The sequence below is a fragment of the Natrix helvetica genome (assembly GCF_964273705.1).
Source record: "Natrix helvetica genome assembly, chromosome: 2".
NCBI classification, from domain to species: Eukaryota; Metazoa; Chordata; class Lepidosauria; order Squamata; family Natricidae; genus Natrix; species Natrix helvetica.
Genome location: NC_138552.1, coordinates 229,122,166 through 229,138,801, shown reverse-complemented (window position 1 = coordinate 229,138,801; position 16,636 = coordinate 229,122,166). Strand labels below are relative to the sequence as shown.

The window sequence follows — 16,636 nt, the reverse complement described above, 5'->3', positions numbered from 1 at the left end:
GTTGTGTGTGGCGCTTTCTAAAATGAACATTTTTGGGTGGGTGGGGCGGCGTGCTTTAGAGTCACGTGTCAAGAGGACGTGTAGGAGAAGTCTTAGTGATTTTTTTCCGCTTTTCTGTTTGTCCGTCCCTCCTGCTTCGTCTGGCGTGGTTGGAACAACCAAGATGGCACCGTAGTCAGACCGGCTCCTGGGAAATCTCGCGAGAACTCCCGAGTCTCCACGTCCCCCGGTGCGGCTCCTTAACCCCCCGAGCCCGGATTGCTTTGGCTTTGCTCCATCCGGGCTTTTTCCGCCTGGCTTCGGGCGGATCTCCGCGCACCCACCCCCGCCACCCCCGGCTCTTCCGTTAACGAGAGCGCGGCCGGGGGCGTCGGTGCCTCCGCAGCCGCTGCTGGGGAAATGTCCGCCCCTGGGGCAGCCGCGGGCGCCGGGGGAGCGAGGAGCGGGGCTGCGACGGCGACTGCGGAGTGGGGAGCCTTCGAGGACAACATGCAGGTAAAGGGAAGGGGTGTCAGGGAGGGGCTTTCCCGTTTCTTGGGCTCCATCCCCCCCAATTCGAATTGGGCTGACTTCCCCGCAGCCTCCGTCGCCCCGTTCCTGGGCTTTGCTTTGGGAAACACCTTCACAGGCAGTCCTCGACCTACGACCACAGTTGAGTCCAGAATTTATGATGCTAAGTGAAACATTTCCTAAGTGGCTTTTGCCCCGTTTTACGACCTTTACTGCCCCAGTTGCTGAGTGAGTCGCCACAGTTGCTAAGTGAGACGCCGCAGTTGCTAAGTTAGTGACACAGTTAAGTGAATCTGGCTTCCCCATTGATTTTGCTTGTCAGGTGGTCCGCAAAAGAGGATCATGTGACCCTGCAACCGTCGTAAATGCGAGTCAGCTGCCAGGTGTCTGAATTTTGATCAAGGGGCTGTGAAGGTCATAACTGTGAACAATTGGTCGTAAGTTAGCTTTTTCAGCGTCATAACTTTGAACTGTCGCTAAATGAACTGCTGCAAGTCGAGGACTACCTGTATTATATGGTACACCATCCAGAGCCATTCTCCGAGGGAGACGGGCAGTGAAGAAATAAAAAATAAAAATAAATTTAAAACACCAACAAGGCTGGAAATGTGCCTGTGTTCTCTGTGGGATGGAGGAGGAGCAGCTGAGCCTCCCAGCATGTCCCTTGGAGCTCAGGCAGTCCATAAAGAGAGTCCTTGCATGTTGTGCGAACAAACAAACAAAAAACGTGAATAATGTCACAGCAAAATAAATACAAGGGAAAGGTCCCAAAGCCAGATTGGATCCAATCCGTCAAGTTGCTGTTTAGCTTTTTTTTTTTTTTGCAAGCACCTTATACAATACAATACAATAGTAGAATTGGAAGGGACCTTGGAGGTCTTCTAGTCCAACCCCCTGCCTAGACAGGAAACCCTATACCATTTCAGACAGATGGCTATCCAACATCTTCTTAAAGACTTCTAGTGTTGGGGCATTCACAACTTCTGGAGGCAAGCTTGTGTAAGCTTAGTTCCTGGTTTCCATGTAGACTTGGATAGCTATGCGGCTGAAAAGATATTCACAACATTAAGTTTAAGCTTGTGCTTGGATTGGTTTTTGGACTAATAAAAGACAGCGATCCGCATTCCATTGTTGTTCTTTGCAGGCCGTTTGTTTGCCAAACTTACTGAACATTTGGCAGTTTTTACAGGGAAGAGTCCAACTTGCTTGCTGTTGGCCTTTCTGCCAATCCAGCCAAGCTCTGGAAACAGTTCGGTCGTCCATTTCTGTTGCCTTTGCTATACTCACAGTTGCACAAGATTCAAAAATGTATCCATAATGTTGAATGCATTAGAGCAGTGTTTCTTAAAGTGTGACTCCAGGATCCTCTGAGGGATCTGCAGAATCAAAATTATTTGCCAGATCTCGAAGATATTTGCAATTCATTAAAATAAGGTCACTCTTGTTTTAATTTTTGGTTTGTTAAATTTTTTTGTTTGTTAAAAAAAAGTTTTCATGAAAAAAATAAATGAGTTTAATATTTTTATTTGTGCATGATTCAATACCCAGTTGTTGTATAAATGGATCAGCTTTAATTTTTAATAAGTAAATATTGATGACTATAACCCACACCAACATGGGATCCTCCATAATTTTGAGAAGAGTCCAGAAGACCAAAAATTCTAAGAAACACTGTATTACACAATAAAATGCAGCACACAAAAGCAAAAAAAAAAAAAATTGCAAGGATAAAAAAGTATGAAGTGGTAAAACAGTAAATGGCTGTTTATGTAAACTAAATTTTGGTTGTTGTTTTTTTCTTATCTTACCCCTTAAATCTTTGATTATTTCTTACCCTTGTCCAGGATTTTGCATAAATTGCTTATTTACAGTAATCAATTGCTCCCTATCATGTGCCCTGTTATAGGAAGTATTTAATATTCATTGGGTAACTATCACTAGATGTTTGCTTAACAGATTGTCTATCAGACAATATAAAGCAGCAGCTTTAATTATAGTTCTCCAAAGCAATAAATATTAATGTTTATTCTGTGTTCCATTTTCATTTAGTAGTAAAGTGTCCTGCCCAGCATTCTTTGCTAACAGTGTAGTAACCTGCCTCAATGTTGTGATAGAGACACGGAGAGTAGGAGAGAAGAGCAGTATCTTTAAGACAGGGCAGTTTGTGATACAATACAAAACAAATAGTCCTTTCTTTATAACCATTCATTCAACAATCACTGAAAGTTATGACAGCACTGAAATCATGGTAGTTAGAACTGGTCCTTAAAATTGCAGTCATTGTAGCACTCCTGAAGTCACATGATCAAAATGTGGGCATCTTTTTTAAAAATATTTTTTAATCCAGCCATTATGCTATTTTTTATAAATAATTCAAGGTAGTGAACATACCTGATACTGTTTCCTCCCCCTGTTTTCCCTACAACAAACCTAATGGATGAGTTGGGCTGAGAGAGAGTGACTGACCCAAAGTCTCCCAGCCAGCTTTAATGCCTAAGGCAAAACTCAAACTGCAAACTCTTGGTTTCTAGTCTTGTGCTTTAACCACTAGATCAACTGCATATGCACAGTATACGGCCATTGAACCATTCAATCAAAAGAAAAGCAGTACACGTGGTTAAAAGGGAAGGTATGATTACGTTTTTTCAATAGAACACTAGTATAGAATAGAATAACAGAGTTGGAAGGGACCTTAGAGGTCTTCTAGTCCAACCCCCTGCTTAGGGAGGAAACCCTACAACACTTCATACAAATGGTTATCCAATCTCTTCTTAAAAATTTCCAGTGTTGGAGCATTCACAACTTCTGGAGGCAAGTTGTTCCACTGATTAATTGTTCTAACTGTCAGGAAATTTCTCCTTAGTTCTAGGTTGCTTCTCTCCTTGATTAGTTTCCATCCATCGCTTCTTGTCCTGTCTTCGGGTGTTTTGAAGAGCAGCTGGATTCCCTCTTCTTTGTGGCAACCCCTGAGATATTGAAACACTGCTATCATGCCATCCCTAGTCCTTCTTTTCATAAGACTAGACATATCCAGTTCCAGCAACCGTTCTTCATACATTTTAGCCTCCAGTCCCCTAACCATCTTTGCTCCTCTCTGTACTCTTTCTAGAGTCTCAACATCTCTTTTACATTGTGGTGACAAAAATTGGATGCAGTATTCCAAGTAGTAGCATTTGTCATTTTACTGTTGATTTTGCAAATGGAGCAATTTACTCCTAAACCAATTTAGCAGGTTTTCTTTCAGCTAAAGGTAACTACTATGTCTAAAGATATATGTTCCAACATATAATTTTGGGCTGAGGAAACTGGGCAGCTGCCAGTGGCAGAAAAAAGTTAACATGTTCTGTAACTCCTTGATGGCATTTAGTAATTGTCTGGATTTTTGCAGTCCAGATATGCTAACTCTATCAACTACATCTTTTGTTTTTGTTTTTCTTTTCAGTAAAAGCTCTATTTTTCTGTCGTGTGATTTTACATTTCGTTCTCCTGGGATATTTCCAGAGTGCTTTGTGTGATTTCAGTTTAATCAAACATAAAAACCGGAAAAAACTAAACATATAAAGGCAAGCATTGCAGGAGAGCGAAGCCTCATTTGCTGAAGGGAACTCAATTGGCCCAACTGAGAAAGAGGCAGTTGGGATATTTTTAACAAGTACCAAAAAAAATGAAGGTTCTAAGGCAGCGATGGCAAACCTTTTTTGGCTCGCGTGCCACAAGTGGGGGGAGCGCAGGGGGGTCGTGTGCGGGCGTGCCACACCCATAATGCAATGCGCGACCCCCAGTGCGCATGGACGCACAACAGGGGCGACCCCCCCCCATTTTTACATGCTTTTTTCATCCTCCCCAGGCTCCAGAGGCTTTATAGGAGCCTGGAGAGGGCAAAAAGAGCCTCCCCCTCCCCCCCCCCGGAAGCCCTCCGGAGGCTTCAGGGACCATCCGGAGGCTTCCCTGAAGCCTTCGGAATGCTTAAAATGACTCTCCGAGCAAACCGGAAGTGACTTCCGGTTTGCTCGGAGGGTCGTTTTAAGCGTTGCGAAGGCTTCAGGGACGGTCCCTGACGCCTTTGGAGCGTTTAAAACGACCCTCTGAGCAAACCGGAAGTGACTTCTGGTTTGCTCAGAGGGTCGTTTTAAGCATTCCAAAGGCTTCAGAGATGGTCCGGAGGCTTCCCTGACGCCTTTGGAGCGTTTGAAACAACCCTCCGAGCAAACCGGAAGTCACTTCCGGTTTGCTCGGAGGGTCATTTTAAGCATTCTGAAGGCTTCAGAGAAGCCTCCGGACGGTCCCTGAAGCCTCCGGGGGCCGGGGAAAGCTTTTTTCGCCCTCCCCAGGCTCTTATAAAGCCTCTGGAGCCTGGGGAGGGCGAAAAAATGGCTTTTAAAAACGGTGAACTGAGCTGGCCAGCGCGCGCATGCGCGCTGACCAGCTGACAGGGCAGCGCCTTGCATGCCCTCACAAATGGCTCCACGTGCCACGGGTTCACCATCATGTTCTAAGCCCTAAGAAAACAGAAATACAGCTTGTTTAATCTTTTTTTAAAAATGTCGAAAATGGAGATTAGGCAAAAGATCCCAAATGTGTGAAATATCTGAAAAAAGTTTTTCTAGGTCCTGGCGAGTCTACCCAGATAACAGTTTGTGTGTCTTCCCTTTCAGGTAGATACAACTCAGAATTTCTTCTATGTCTACTGCCCAGGCCATCATAGAGACATAAAAATAAGCATACTACTTTGAGTTTAGCTCGGAAACAGACCAGACTTGACCTAATAAAACGCTAGAACAATGATATAATAGGAATGATATGATTGCTAGGATCCCATCCCCAGCAGGCTGTGGCCTCACAGTTGTGTTTCACACCACCTGCAGATTCTAAGCCAGACTCCTTGTAGGATACTTTGTGGTCTGGTTCAGGGGTAACAATGTTGTCTCTTACCTTGAACTTTTCTTCAGGCTGTTACATTTTTATATTGAAATAGTTTCCAAGGTTACTTAGTGAAGTTGAGAACAGCACTTTTATGAATACTTACTCTTGCACCTATACCTAGGGCTTTTCTTTATAAATCCCAATAATAATCTCTAATTATTTCCTGATATTAAGTTTATATGGAAGAATGTAACAAATAGTGACAGATAGGGGGTTTCCTGCTCTTTGAGCAGTCCTCATTAGCTGCATAAATTAATATGAATTTCCAAACTGGGAGTAATTCTTATTCTAATGTTTGTAACAGTCTGTGTCTTTTCCTGCTCTAACTGGATCCTTTTTCTTTGAGGGTTTTTTTTTGGGGGGGGGGGATGATAATCCATAGTTTTTGTTAAGAGAGGATAATTGCCTACCTGTCTTGAGCTGCTTCTTTATTTTTGCATTACACAGGGTGGAGGCTCTGCTGTAATTGATATGGAAAACATGGATGACACCTCTGGCTCAAGTTTTGAAGATATGGGAGAAATGCACCAACGCATGAAGGAAGAGGAGGAAGTAGATGCAGAAGCAGCTGCTGCAGATGAAGAAGATGGAGAGTTCCTAGGAATGAAAGGTTTCAAGGGGCAGTTGAGTCGGCAGGTAGCAGATGAGGTAAATGGAGCTCTTGTTGGTTTACTAGCGTTCCTCCAATTTGATGACATTTGAACTCGGTAGACTCCCGCTTCCAATATGCTTCCGATTCTAGTCCTCAAGGGGGCAATGTTCTGATCCTTCTTTCATAATACAGTGTTGGTCTTAAATTTATACCTGTCTTTTTTACATCAACAATATGTGGTTTGCATAAACAATATGGGATATCTTTACCACCCAAAGTCTCGGGAATTTAATAAGACTCATACCATATTTATGATACTGTACAAATGATATCATGGTGATTTATAAGTTAGGTTATCATTTGACTCTTAACCGTTCAACTCAGGCAATTGTTTGATTAAACAATTGTGTTTAATCAAAACATGGTTTAGCATAGTGTATTAACAAAATTGCATAGTCAATACTTACTACTAATTTATGAAATATTGGTTTTACTTCCTTATCATCTCAGAAGTAAAGTAAATCTTGTTCATGGTATTAAGGGGGGCGAAATGTCTAGACCTATAGCCATGATGGCCAGAGGTGTCACGCGGAGCCATTTCTTAGGGCACGCAAGGCATTGCCCTTACAGCCCCAGTGCTCATGTGCGCGCTGGCCAGCTGATTTTAGCCTTCCTTTTCGCTCTGCAGAGGCTTCCCTGAAGCTCCGGAGGGCGAAAAATAACCCACCGCACAAACCGGAAGTTCGGGAACTGATTTCCGGTGTGCACATTGGAGGTGTTTTTTCTCCCTCCGGAAGCTTCAGGAAGATAGTTACACTCCATAGAACCAAGTTATTAGTAATAGCATTATTGGATTGAGCCTCTGTAGGGCTTAATGGAAGAGAGGGAGAAAATATTTTATCAATGGGGAGGTTTTGGAAATGAGGCTGAAGATCTGAGTGGAGCAGCTAGAAGTTTAGTTTACATCTGCAAGAGCAATCAGATGTAACTGCTCGGCATGTTCGCTTGCGCAGGAGCTTTCAACAGGGCGCGAACCACCTGAGTGGAAGGTTTCCCCCCCTCCCTAACCTGGAGGAGGAAAGCTGGATTTTCCGCTGATTGTCTTGCCGAGTGTGGCGAGCGGTGGCATTGGTGGGAGGGAGAGAGAAAGGTTGAGCTTTGCAATATGCCATGAAGTGGAGCTCTGCAGCGTTTAGGGGGCTGTCGAGCTTTGCAGCATGGAGTGGAAGGGTGGGTGGCTTTGCAGACTAGACTGGCAGGGCCGGGAAGAAGGAGAAGAGGTGAGGAGGTAGAATTTGTAGGCAGCAGAAGAGAGTCCTGCTGCTTGGAAAGCAAGTTCTTTGGAACAAGAATCATACGGTTCTCAGCACAGCCATTTCAACTTGGCATGGGGTTGCCATGGCCACTTGTGACTGTCTCATCCTCAGCTCGGACGTACTCTGTGTTATCCCAGAAGAACTTCATGCGGAGGGGGGGAGATCCACTGTTTGCCGTCGTTAATATTCTCCCGCCTTCAGGGAAGTGAGCTCAAGTTAAGCTCCTCAATGCAGGGGCAACATCCTGACGCCCCAGCTTTCCGAAATCCCTCTGCTCCCTTCCATTCAAATAAATACACCTGGCAGCTTTCACCCTATTTACACCCACCCCCTGAGTTTTCCGCTCCCAAGAGACACGGGCAGGCAATGCACGCTGCCCCTGCATTGAGGAGCTTAACTTGGAGAATATTAATGACGGCAAGCAGTGGATCTCTCCCCCCTCCCCTCCAGCATGAAGTTCTTTTGGGATAATACGGAGTACGTCTGAGCTGAGGATGAGACAGTCTCTCTTCCTTGAAGCCTCCGGAGGGTGGAGGGCCTCGGGGGGGGCTGTTTTCACCCTCCCAAGGCTCCTAGTAAGCCTCTGTAGCCTGGGGAGGGCGAAAAATGTGTCCATCCACAAAAATGGGAGGGGGAGGTCGTGCGTGCATGTGTGGGGGGTGTCGCACGCATAGCATTATGGGTGTGGCATGCCAGCACATGACCCCCCCGTGCTCCCCCCGCTTTTGGCACGCAATGGCAAAAAGGTTTGCCATCGCTGACCTATAGTATCTTTCTGTGCATTATAATCCTGTACTAAGTAATTCTGCTTTGATGTGATGCGCTAGAAATGCCCTTGATCTGCAGATTGTTGATTTTTTAAGTTCTTTAATTCTTCAGAATGAGAAAGGGGAGAATGTTTAATTAATATTTTCTCTTTTTTAAGATGTGGCAGGCTGGAAAGAGACAAGCCTCAAAAGCCTTCAATCTCTATGCTAATATTGATATCCTCAGGCCCTACTTCGACGTTGAGCCAAACCAAGTTCGGAACAGGTAAGCAAGCCTGTAAGAATATCAGCTGCCTCATCTATCAGTGCCATTCATAGAGTTGCTGCTTATTAACAGTTCAATTAATTGTTTAATTTGTTAATTACTGAGCTGTCATTGGGATTGAAATCAGTTATCCACCATGATATTGTTTTCTGCTAATGGGGGGAAAAGGCCATTCGATTCCATAAATATTGTTCAGGCTTAGAAATGGTTTTGTTTTTGTTTTCCATTGGAAATCTATTTCAAGCCTTTCTTTCACAAGTGGGAGGGTATTCAAGATATTCTTAGCTCTATTTTCCTTTTTCAAAGAGAGTTTTAAAAAAAACAAGATGAAAGAATTACATGCAAAACTATAGAATATTAATTTTATCAGTTGTGTTTGACTTAGCACTTTTATCTAGTACAGTGGTGGGCAACCTTTTTTTTCAACTGAGCCAAATCTCGCCAAAACCACGATTGAAATTTATTTTGAGAGCCACATTTTTAAAACCGAAAATACATAGGATGGTACACTGTTTTTAGTTTCAATAAACTCTGACATTTGAAGCACACAAGTCTTAAAGCTGTCAAGTTACAAGATCCTTGCATCCCTAACCCTTTAGGAAAAAAACCCAAGGGGTCTTCAAACCTGACAGCTTTAAGAATTGTGGACTTCAACTCCCAGAATTCCTCCTCCAGTCATGTTGGCTCAGGAACTCTGGCATTGAAGCATGCAAGTCTTAAAGCTGTCAAGTTGCAAGACCCTCGCACCCCCAACCCTTTAGAAAAAAAAACCCCAGGGTCTTCAAACCTGACAGCTTGAAGACTTGTGGACTTCAACTCCCAGAATTCTGAGAGTTGAAGTCCACCAAGGGCATCAATCATATTAGCCCAGGGATCTGCAAAATTGGCTCTTAAGACTGGTGGACTTCAACTCCCAGAATTCTGAGAATTGAAGTCCACCAGTCTTAAAACAGCCAACTTTGCAGACCTCTGTGTTAGCCCAAAGCCTGGCGCTGGGCGGGCCTTGCTCCCCCATTGGTGGAGCCCCAGGAAGCGAGGAGGGAGAAAAAAAGACGGAGGCCAAGGAGCTTTCCCCCCCCCCCCCGCAAAAATCTTATCAGGGAGCCAGCGGGCAGTAGCAAATTAGCTGATCATGCGGCGTGATCGGCTAATTTGCTACTGCCCGCCCGGCTCCCCGGTTAGATTTTTGCTGGGAGGGGGCGGGGGAAAGCTCCTTAGCCTCCGTTTCTTTTTCTCCCTCCTCGCTTCTCGTCCCCGCCCGACTTCAGGATCCTCCCTAATCATTGTGGGTCGAAAAGAAAAAAGGGAAAGAGGCGCTTGTTTTGAAGTGCCCGAGAGGAGGGAGGGGAGCGGGTGCCCGGCACACAGAAGAGCCGCATTAAAATGTGTAAAGAGCTGTGTGTGGCTCGCGAGCCGCGGCTTGCCGACCACTGATCTAGTAAATGTTTTCGGAGTTCTATTAATCGGTCCTTTCTTTATTAATAATTAAAGTCAGAAATTTCATTTCTGAGTCCCATAGCTTCTCTGACCATTATCTTGATCACGTGAAAACAACAAGAAATGCAACTTTATGCAATAGTTATACTTTTCTTTTCCTTGTTTCACCCTAAGGCTTAGTATTGGTATGAGCATGGCTATGTAAAGATTATGTATGGAGAGATCATTTTGCTTATGTTGTATCAGTTCTGGCATTTTTTTCCTAACCTATTTTATTTGCTAAGAAAACCAACAATGTTTAAATGGGATGGTTGCCTAAATAATCAGGTGTTTTCTTTCTAGTTATTAATCTGTGCAATCTGTTTTAATTTAGATTGCTGGAATCCATGATACCTGTCAAGATGATCAATTTTCCCCAGGTAAGCTTATTGCTAATGTGACTGCCCAAAGTCATTTAGATGAGATGGGTAATCATAAAAATCAAAACCATCTCTATATTACTTCATTTCTTTTCAGCAATAAAACTAGTGTGATATAGAATTATATCTGCCTTACGTTTCACCAGGATAACCCTCTGTTTTGTAGTTGATAAACTGCTCAAATAGAAGAGAGTAAACAATGAATGCTAAAGAGTGATGGCCATATTCAAAATGTAGTGGAGCAGTGCTTACATTGCTTCATTCAATACTATATTGTCACATCTCTTAGTTTATATTTAGTGAATAGTCCTTCAGCACAGTGGGCAGCCAAACTTGTCAGGCCATTCAGACGTAATTGTCCCGGCAGACAAATGCTTAGGGCATCATAATTAATTGTAGAAATTGAATTCCAAGTTCAGTAAACTCAAACTATGAAATTGATTTCATCTACAACTTTATAAGATGGGTTTTCATATTATATCAAGTCATTTGAACACAGAATAATTTCCCAAACAATTACAGAGAATAACTTGTCATTTATGAAAATAGTATAATAATTCTTCCCTAATAGTTATCGTATTTTTCGGAGTATAAAACAGACCTTTTTCCCCTCAAAAGAGGCTGAAAATCTGGGTGTGTCTTATACACTGAATACAGCATTTTTTGCCTCCCAAAACTCCTCCCATTCACCAAAATGGCCGTGCATAGATTTTAGGAGGCTTTCAGAGAGCTCCTGGGGGCTGGGGAGGGCAGAAATGAGTGAAAAACAGCCTGTTCTCCCCCCCCCCCCCCAGCCCTCAGCAGCACTCTACAAGCCTCCTAAGGGCTATCCATGCCCTTTTTTTTTTTTACAAAAAATGGGGCCGTTTTCTGCTCGTTTTTCCCCCACCCCCAGGAGCACTCTACAAGCCTCCTATGCCCATTTGGGGGAGGGAGAACATTTTTGGGAGGTTTGCAGAGTGCAAAAACTTTTTTAAAAAATTTTCCTTTTCAAAACCTTGCTGTGTCTTATACTCTGGTGCGTCTTATACTCCGAAAAATACGGTACTTTTGCAAATGTTTAATATGAATGAGATTTTGAATATATTTTGACCAGCTGATATAATAACTTTCTTTGAACATTGATAAATGGCTACCATACATTATTTTCCAGAAGATAGCTGGTGAGCTTTATGGTCCTCTCATGCTAGTCTTTACGCTGGTGGCTATTTTGTTGCATGGAATGAAGACATCAGATACTATCATTGTAAGTAGAGGGAAATTGCTTACCTGTCTGATCAGTGATCAATTCTATGTATCTTTTGAACTTCCTTGATTTTGCAGTCATTCATTCATATATATATATATTTGGAGAAAGATTTGTTTGGAGTACAATTAATTCTTACTGCAGACTTCACTACATGGAATATTTATGGGAAGTATTAGTTGATAGCCCTGTTTGCATTTTTCCTAGAATGCTTTTCTGATATTCTCTTGCTCTTTCTGCAGAGGGAAGGTACATTGATGGGCACGGCAATTGGCACCTGCTTTGGTTACTGGATAGGTGTTTCCTCCTTCATATATTTCTTGGCATACCTATGCAATGCTCAGATCACCATGGTCCAAATGTTATCACTCCTGGTAAGTCAAAGTCAGTTTTCTACCAAGGACTAGTCTATTGGAATCTAGAGCAAGTTTTCCCAATCTAGAGTTACCTCAAAACAACATAGTTAAGATAGTCCACCCTATCTGGCAAATGTTGAATTAAAGATAGTATGTTTAACGGTACCGCTGTATACTTCCATTTTGAATAAACTGATGTTTTTATATCCGCATCAAGTATAGATGAACAACTTTCTGTTAATCTTAGAGCCAATAACGCAGTTTTTATATTCCCAGAGCCTACAGTACAAATTGAATGTTCATGGTATCCATCTTGGATTGGTTTCTTATTACTTTTATTACTCATTTGTATCCTCCCAAGTCTTTTTTTTTTTTTTTTGCAATACTGTGATTCACAATGTGATTTGAGCTTAACCAAACCAAAGCAAGGTATTGTGACATGGAATTTATAATATTCACTGTTCTTGTTAGATTCAGGCATTACAAAACATCAGATTCAGCTATAGTGTTATCTTTAGATTACATTTGTTTCAAACTTCAACTCACAAAAAGAACCCGTGAATTGGCAGATACAATCTATAAGCCATCATTCTCACAATGATTATGAGATTCATTTAAGATTCATCCAAGAGACTTTAAGAGATCCTAAGAGAGCCACAAACCGTAATACTATCATTTTTTTGTGGAATGCTTTGTTTTGTTTTTCTTTTAATACAGTTTTCTCATTAAGGTCAATAGATTCATTTTTTTCTCATTTGTCAATGGGCCATTTTTCTAATTGCTTGCTGGATCATCCAGGTGGTCTTTGACAAGCTTGAAACAGGCAGCAGTATGTTTTCTCAGATCAGTGATTTTATCCTTGCTACTCATTCTTGTTCAGCGTTCTTCTGGTGGACTCATGAACACTGCTACAGGACAATGAAAGAATAGCCTGCACATCTTTTGCCTTTTGTCTTGGAATTCTTTGTAAATTCCTAGACTGTATTAGAGTGATACTTTTTTGTTGGGTGACCATTTCTGCAAATAGTTAAAATAGTGGTACTGTAATTCCATTTGTACATAACCTCCTTTCCTTGGATTGATTGAGATACATTTTAGCAGCGGCTCTGTAGCCCTTTTCATGAGCAGCAACAGTCTTTGTTATGAAATCCAATGGGTTCTGTTTCAAAACGGGCGTTTAATTTTATCATGTCTGTGCTGTAAAGAATTGATTCCAGTGGTGCCCACCAATATGTGTATGCTTTTTACAAGGGAAATCCTTCCTACATGCATTTGATTGCCGTATCATTGATTGGAACATCTGACGCAACTCATGTCCTTTAGAGAGTTTATTCGTATATTTTTTCCAAACAAGGCAGTCAATATTGGCACGGTGTGTTCAATAAAATATTATATAGTACATTGTTTGGAATATCGTTTGTTTAAGCACATGTATTTGTTAATGCTTTGATCACAGTGTTGCAGAATTAGAATTGGTTCTCATGGGTTCACAAACTTTCATTACTGTAAATCAGACAATGGAGGCAAATGACGCTAAAGTCCAGTCATTTTGATCAATTTCTAAACAATTTATTTTCATTAGTCTGCATAGATATTACTGAGTTGGCTGTAATAGCCAAACATTATTTTAGTAATCTGCAGATTGCTGAAAATCAGTTAGTCGTTTTTTTCCCCGCTGTGTCAGGAGGAACAGCAGAATGTATACAGTGATGTTATTTTTTGTCTGAGACATTTCCCTGCCTTCATGCTCTTATTAGCTATGCTTTCTTTCTTCATTTTAGGGCTATGGACTTTTTGGGCACTGTGTCACCCTGTTTGTCACCTACAATATCCATCTTCACTCTCTTTTTTATATTTTCTGGCTGGGAATTGGTGGTCTCTCCACACTACGAATGGTGAGTTATAGGAGTCATTGGGAGGCTCTGCGCAAGGCATAGAAGGGTTCTGGGACAGGCAATGTTTTCTAAGCACCTGCCTCGTGCGAGGTTGGGCAATGCTATCCTAGAGAGGGATGCCCATCTCCTGCTGCCCTGAGTACTAAGACGAATGACCTCTGGCCCAAGGGCCACCCTGCCAGTGGTTATTTCCACCTGTTGTTTTGACACTCCCTCGTCAGTACAGGGCTCAACAACTTAGATTTTGGATTGAGATGATTTGCATGTGAGCAATGATGATTAACTGCACAGCAAAAAAAATGATGATTAACTGCACAACAAAAAACTGGGTATAACGGAGTTTTAAGTGGAATAGCTGTTGCATGGGGAAAGTTCCACTCACTTGGCAGAAGAGACCTTAATGCAGTGGTGTGGATAGGACTGGAGATCTTTCCTGCTGCAGTGGATATTAGGATAGCTAAATGTTTTGTGTTCTTAGTGGCCCTCAATGCTTGCTGAGCCTGCATTTTTTTACTATTAGACCATTGATCAGTTTCCGGCACTCAGTCTGTGAGGCGCAGATTTTATACGCTGGGATAGATAAATCTGGTATCTCACTGAGAGTCCAAGACCTATCGGCTAATCTTACCTGGTTTGACCAAAAGGCCACTGTGGCTGCTGCCCATGTTACTACAGTTACTTGGAGCTATAGGTGAGAGCTAGGATAGAGATGGCAGCCACAGGTGAATAAGCAACCATAAAAAGAATCCTGCATATTGTGTAAAGTTTAGAATACTATATTTAGTTCTGGTCACCATATTTTCAAAGGGATATTTGTAAGGCTAGGAGGGTGTATAAAATGATAAATTATTTGGAACCTAAAATAGTTTCCTTTTGAAGAAAAATGGGGCAGATGGGGGGGGGGTGTCAGAAATATACATAAATGGATCGCAGAAATTGGCATTTTTGTTGTCCCCAGGCTGTTCAGATTTTATATCTGGAGATTGTAATCTGATTTCTATTTTTTCCCAGGTTGCTGTGTTGGTATCACGCACAGTGGGACATACCCAGCGGCTCATCTTGTGTGGAGCGCTTGCTACCCTGCACATGCTCTTCCTTCTTTACCTGCACTTTGCTTATCATAAGGTTGTGGAAGGTAAGAGAAGAAATGAAAGTGTTTGGGTTTGGAAGAACTGCCATCTGTATCTGTAGACATTGTGGCCTAAGTGGACTCTTCTAACATAGTCCTCTGATAGTGCAGCCCTTATTTCTAGAGTATGTATACATTCATTCAAGTGAGGCAGATTTTGACTTAAGAAGAAGCCGTACAGGTCCTAGACTTACAATTCATTTACTGATCGTTCAAAGTTACAATGGCACTGAAAAAAGTGACTTATAACCGTTTTTCACATTCAATCCCCGTTACAGCATCCCCGTGGTCAGTTGATCAAAATTCAGATGTCTGGCAACTGACTAGTATTTATGACGGTTGCAGTGTCCCTGGTCATGTAATCGCCTTTTGCAACCTTCTGACAAGCAAAGTCAATGGGGAAGCCAGATTCATTTAACAACAATGTCATTAACTTAACAATTGCAATGATTCACTTCACAAATGTGGCAAGAAAGGTTGTAAAATGGGGCAAAACTCAATTGTCTCACTTAGCAACATAAATGTTGGGCTCAGTTATGGTCGTAAGTTGAGGGCCACCTGTATTAGCACAAAACTTGATTGGAGTGGAGCCAGCTTTGCCTTGCATTGTACCTAAGCTGTCAGTTTCTTGCACTGCTGATATTTACAACAGGAATAAATCCCATCTTCATAATGTTCATAATTATGACATCTCGGCAAGCTGAGATCAGAGTTTTCCTTGTTCCCTCCTGGCCTCCCACAAGCAAAGTCAATGTGGTAACCAGCAGGAAATCAGAAGTTGCTACCACTTGGTTAACGATGGCAAGCAGGGCTGCTGGAATTGTTATTGCTAGGTGACAACTGTAGTTGAGTTGACAAGAGATTGTGCTCCCAATTGCAATTGTAAGCCAACCGCCCATGTGCACATAGATGTTAAGACTGAAACAAAAAAAGGTAAGGTAATATGAAATTAACTACGATGAGTGTTGGTACAATACAGCCTAGTGTTTATTGTTGATTGTTGATTTTCTCACTTGTAGGCATCCTGGACACATTGGAAAGACCCGGCATTCCTCCCTTTCAGAGAGTTGCCAGAGACATTCCAGCCATTTCTTCTGCTGTAATGAATATAACAAACAAAGCAGTTGCTGCATAGACCTAGCCTTACAAACTGGTGTGCTCACCCTGTTTTTCATTGGCTGCTGTTACCACAATAAATGGACAAAGTCGCAGCAGAAGTAATTGGCTTATCTGCAGATTTGCTTTTGGAAGAAGATTCCAAGGACATTTCAGAAGAACTGCCTCTGTCCAACTTTGGCCAAAGTGGATTGGATAGAGCCTTCCTACTGGGCCCTGTATATTTAACTGGGATTGCATAAGTCACTCTTTTCCTGCATATATTCTTTGTGCTTGCTTTTGTCTTTCTAGACTATGTATATCTTCTTTGTCAAGGGAAGAATTAAATTAAATGGATATTGGTTCTCAGCAGTTTCTTCCATTGGACCTTCATCATAAATTGAGATCAGGTACATCACTAAGTGCCCACAGTCATCTGAAGCCGACAATTAGCTGCATCTTGCCTACAGAGTCTTGTATGTCAAGACTGGTTTTCTTAGGTTAACCTAATAACATTTAATGAAGGCCTCATTTAGAACAGTGAAACATTCTTAGTTGAGTAAGTGATTAAAGTCATGCATCTATATTTATAACAGGTTTTAGGTCACCCTGTTAAGTCTCCATTATGTTACATCTTTTCAAAGCAAGTTTAAGCTTTAGCTGATTGTCAGCAATTATTTTTGCTT

The 16,636-nt window shown here is 42.1% G+C and overlaps 1 protein-coding gene across 2 annotated transcripts; it reads left to right on the top strand.

The window, feature by feature from the left end:
- Positions 1-84: 84 nt before the first annotated feature.
- On the top strand, positions 85-16,319 carry YIPF3 (Yip1 domain family member 3). Of its 2 annotated transcripts, none has more exons than XM_081945258.1 (9): positions 85-495; positions 5,881-6,081; positions 8,267-8,373; positions 10,184-10,229; positions 11,386-11,475; positions 11,718-11,849; positions 13,613-13,726; positions 14,738-14,861; positions 15,875-16,319. In XM_081945258.1, the coding sequence occupies exons 1-9, from the start codon at positions 400-402 to the stop codon at positions 15,988-15,990; spliced, it is 1,026 nt and encodes a 341-aa protein (XP_081801384.1). In that variant the 5' UTR covers positions 85-399; the 3' UTR covers positions 15,991-16,319. The 2 variants fall into 2 exon arrangements, with proteins under 2 accessions (XP_081801384.1, XP_081801383.1); XM_081945257.1 differs by having other exon boundaries at positions 87-495; positions 11,383-11,475.
- The last annotated feature ends 317 nt before the right edge of the window (positions 16,320-16,636 follow it).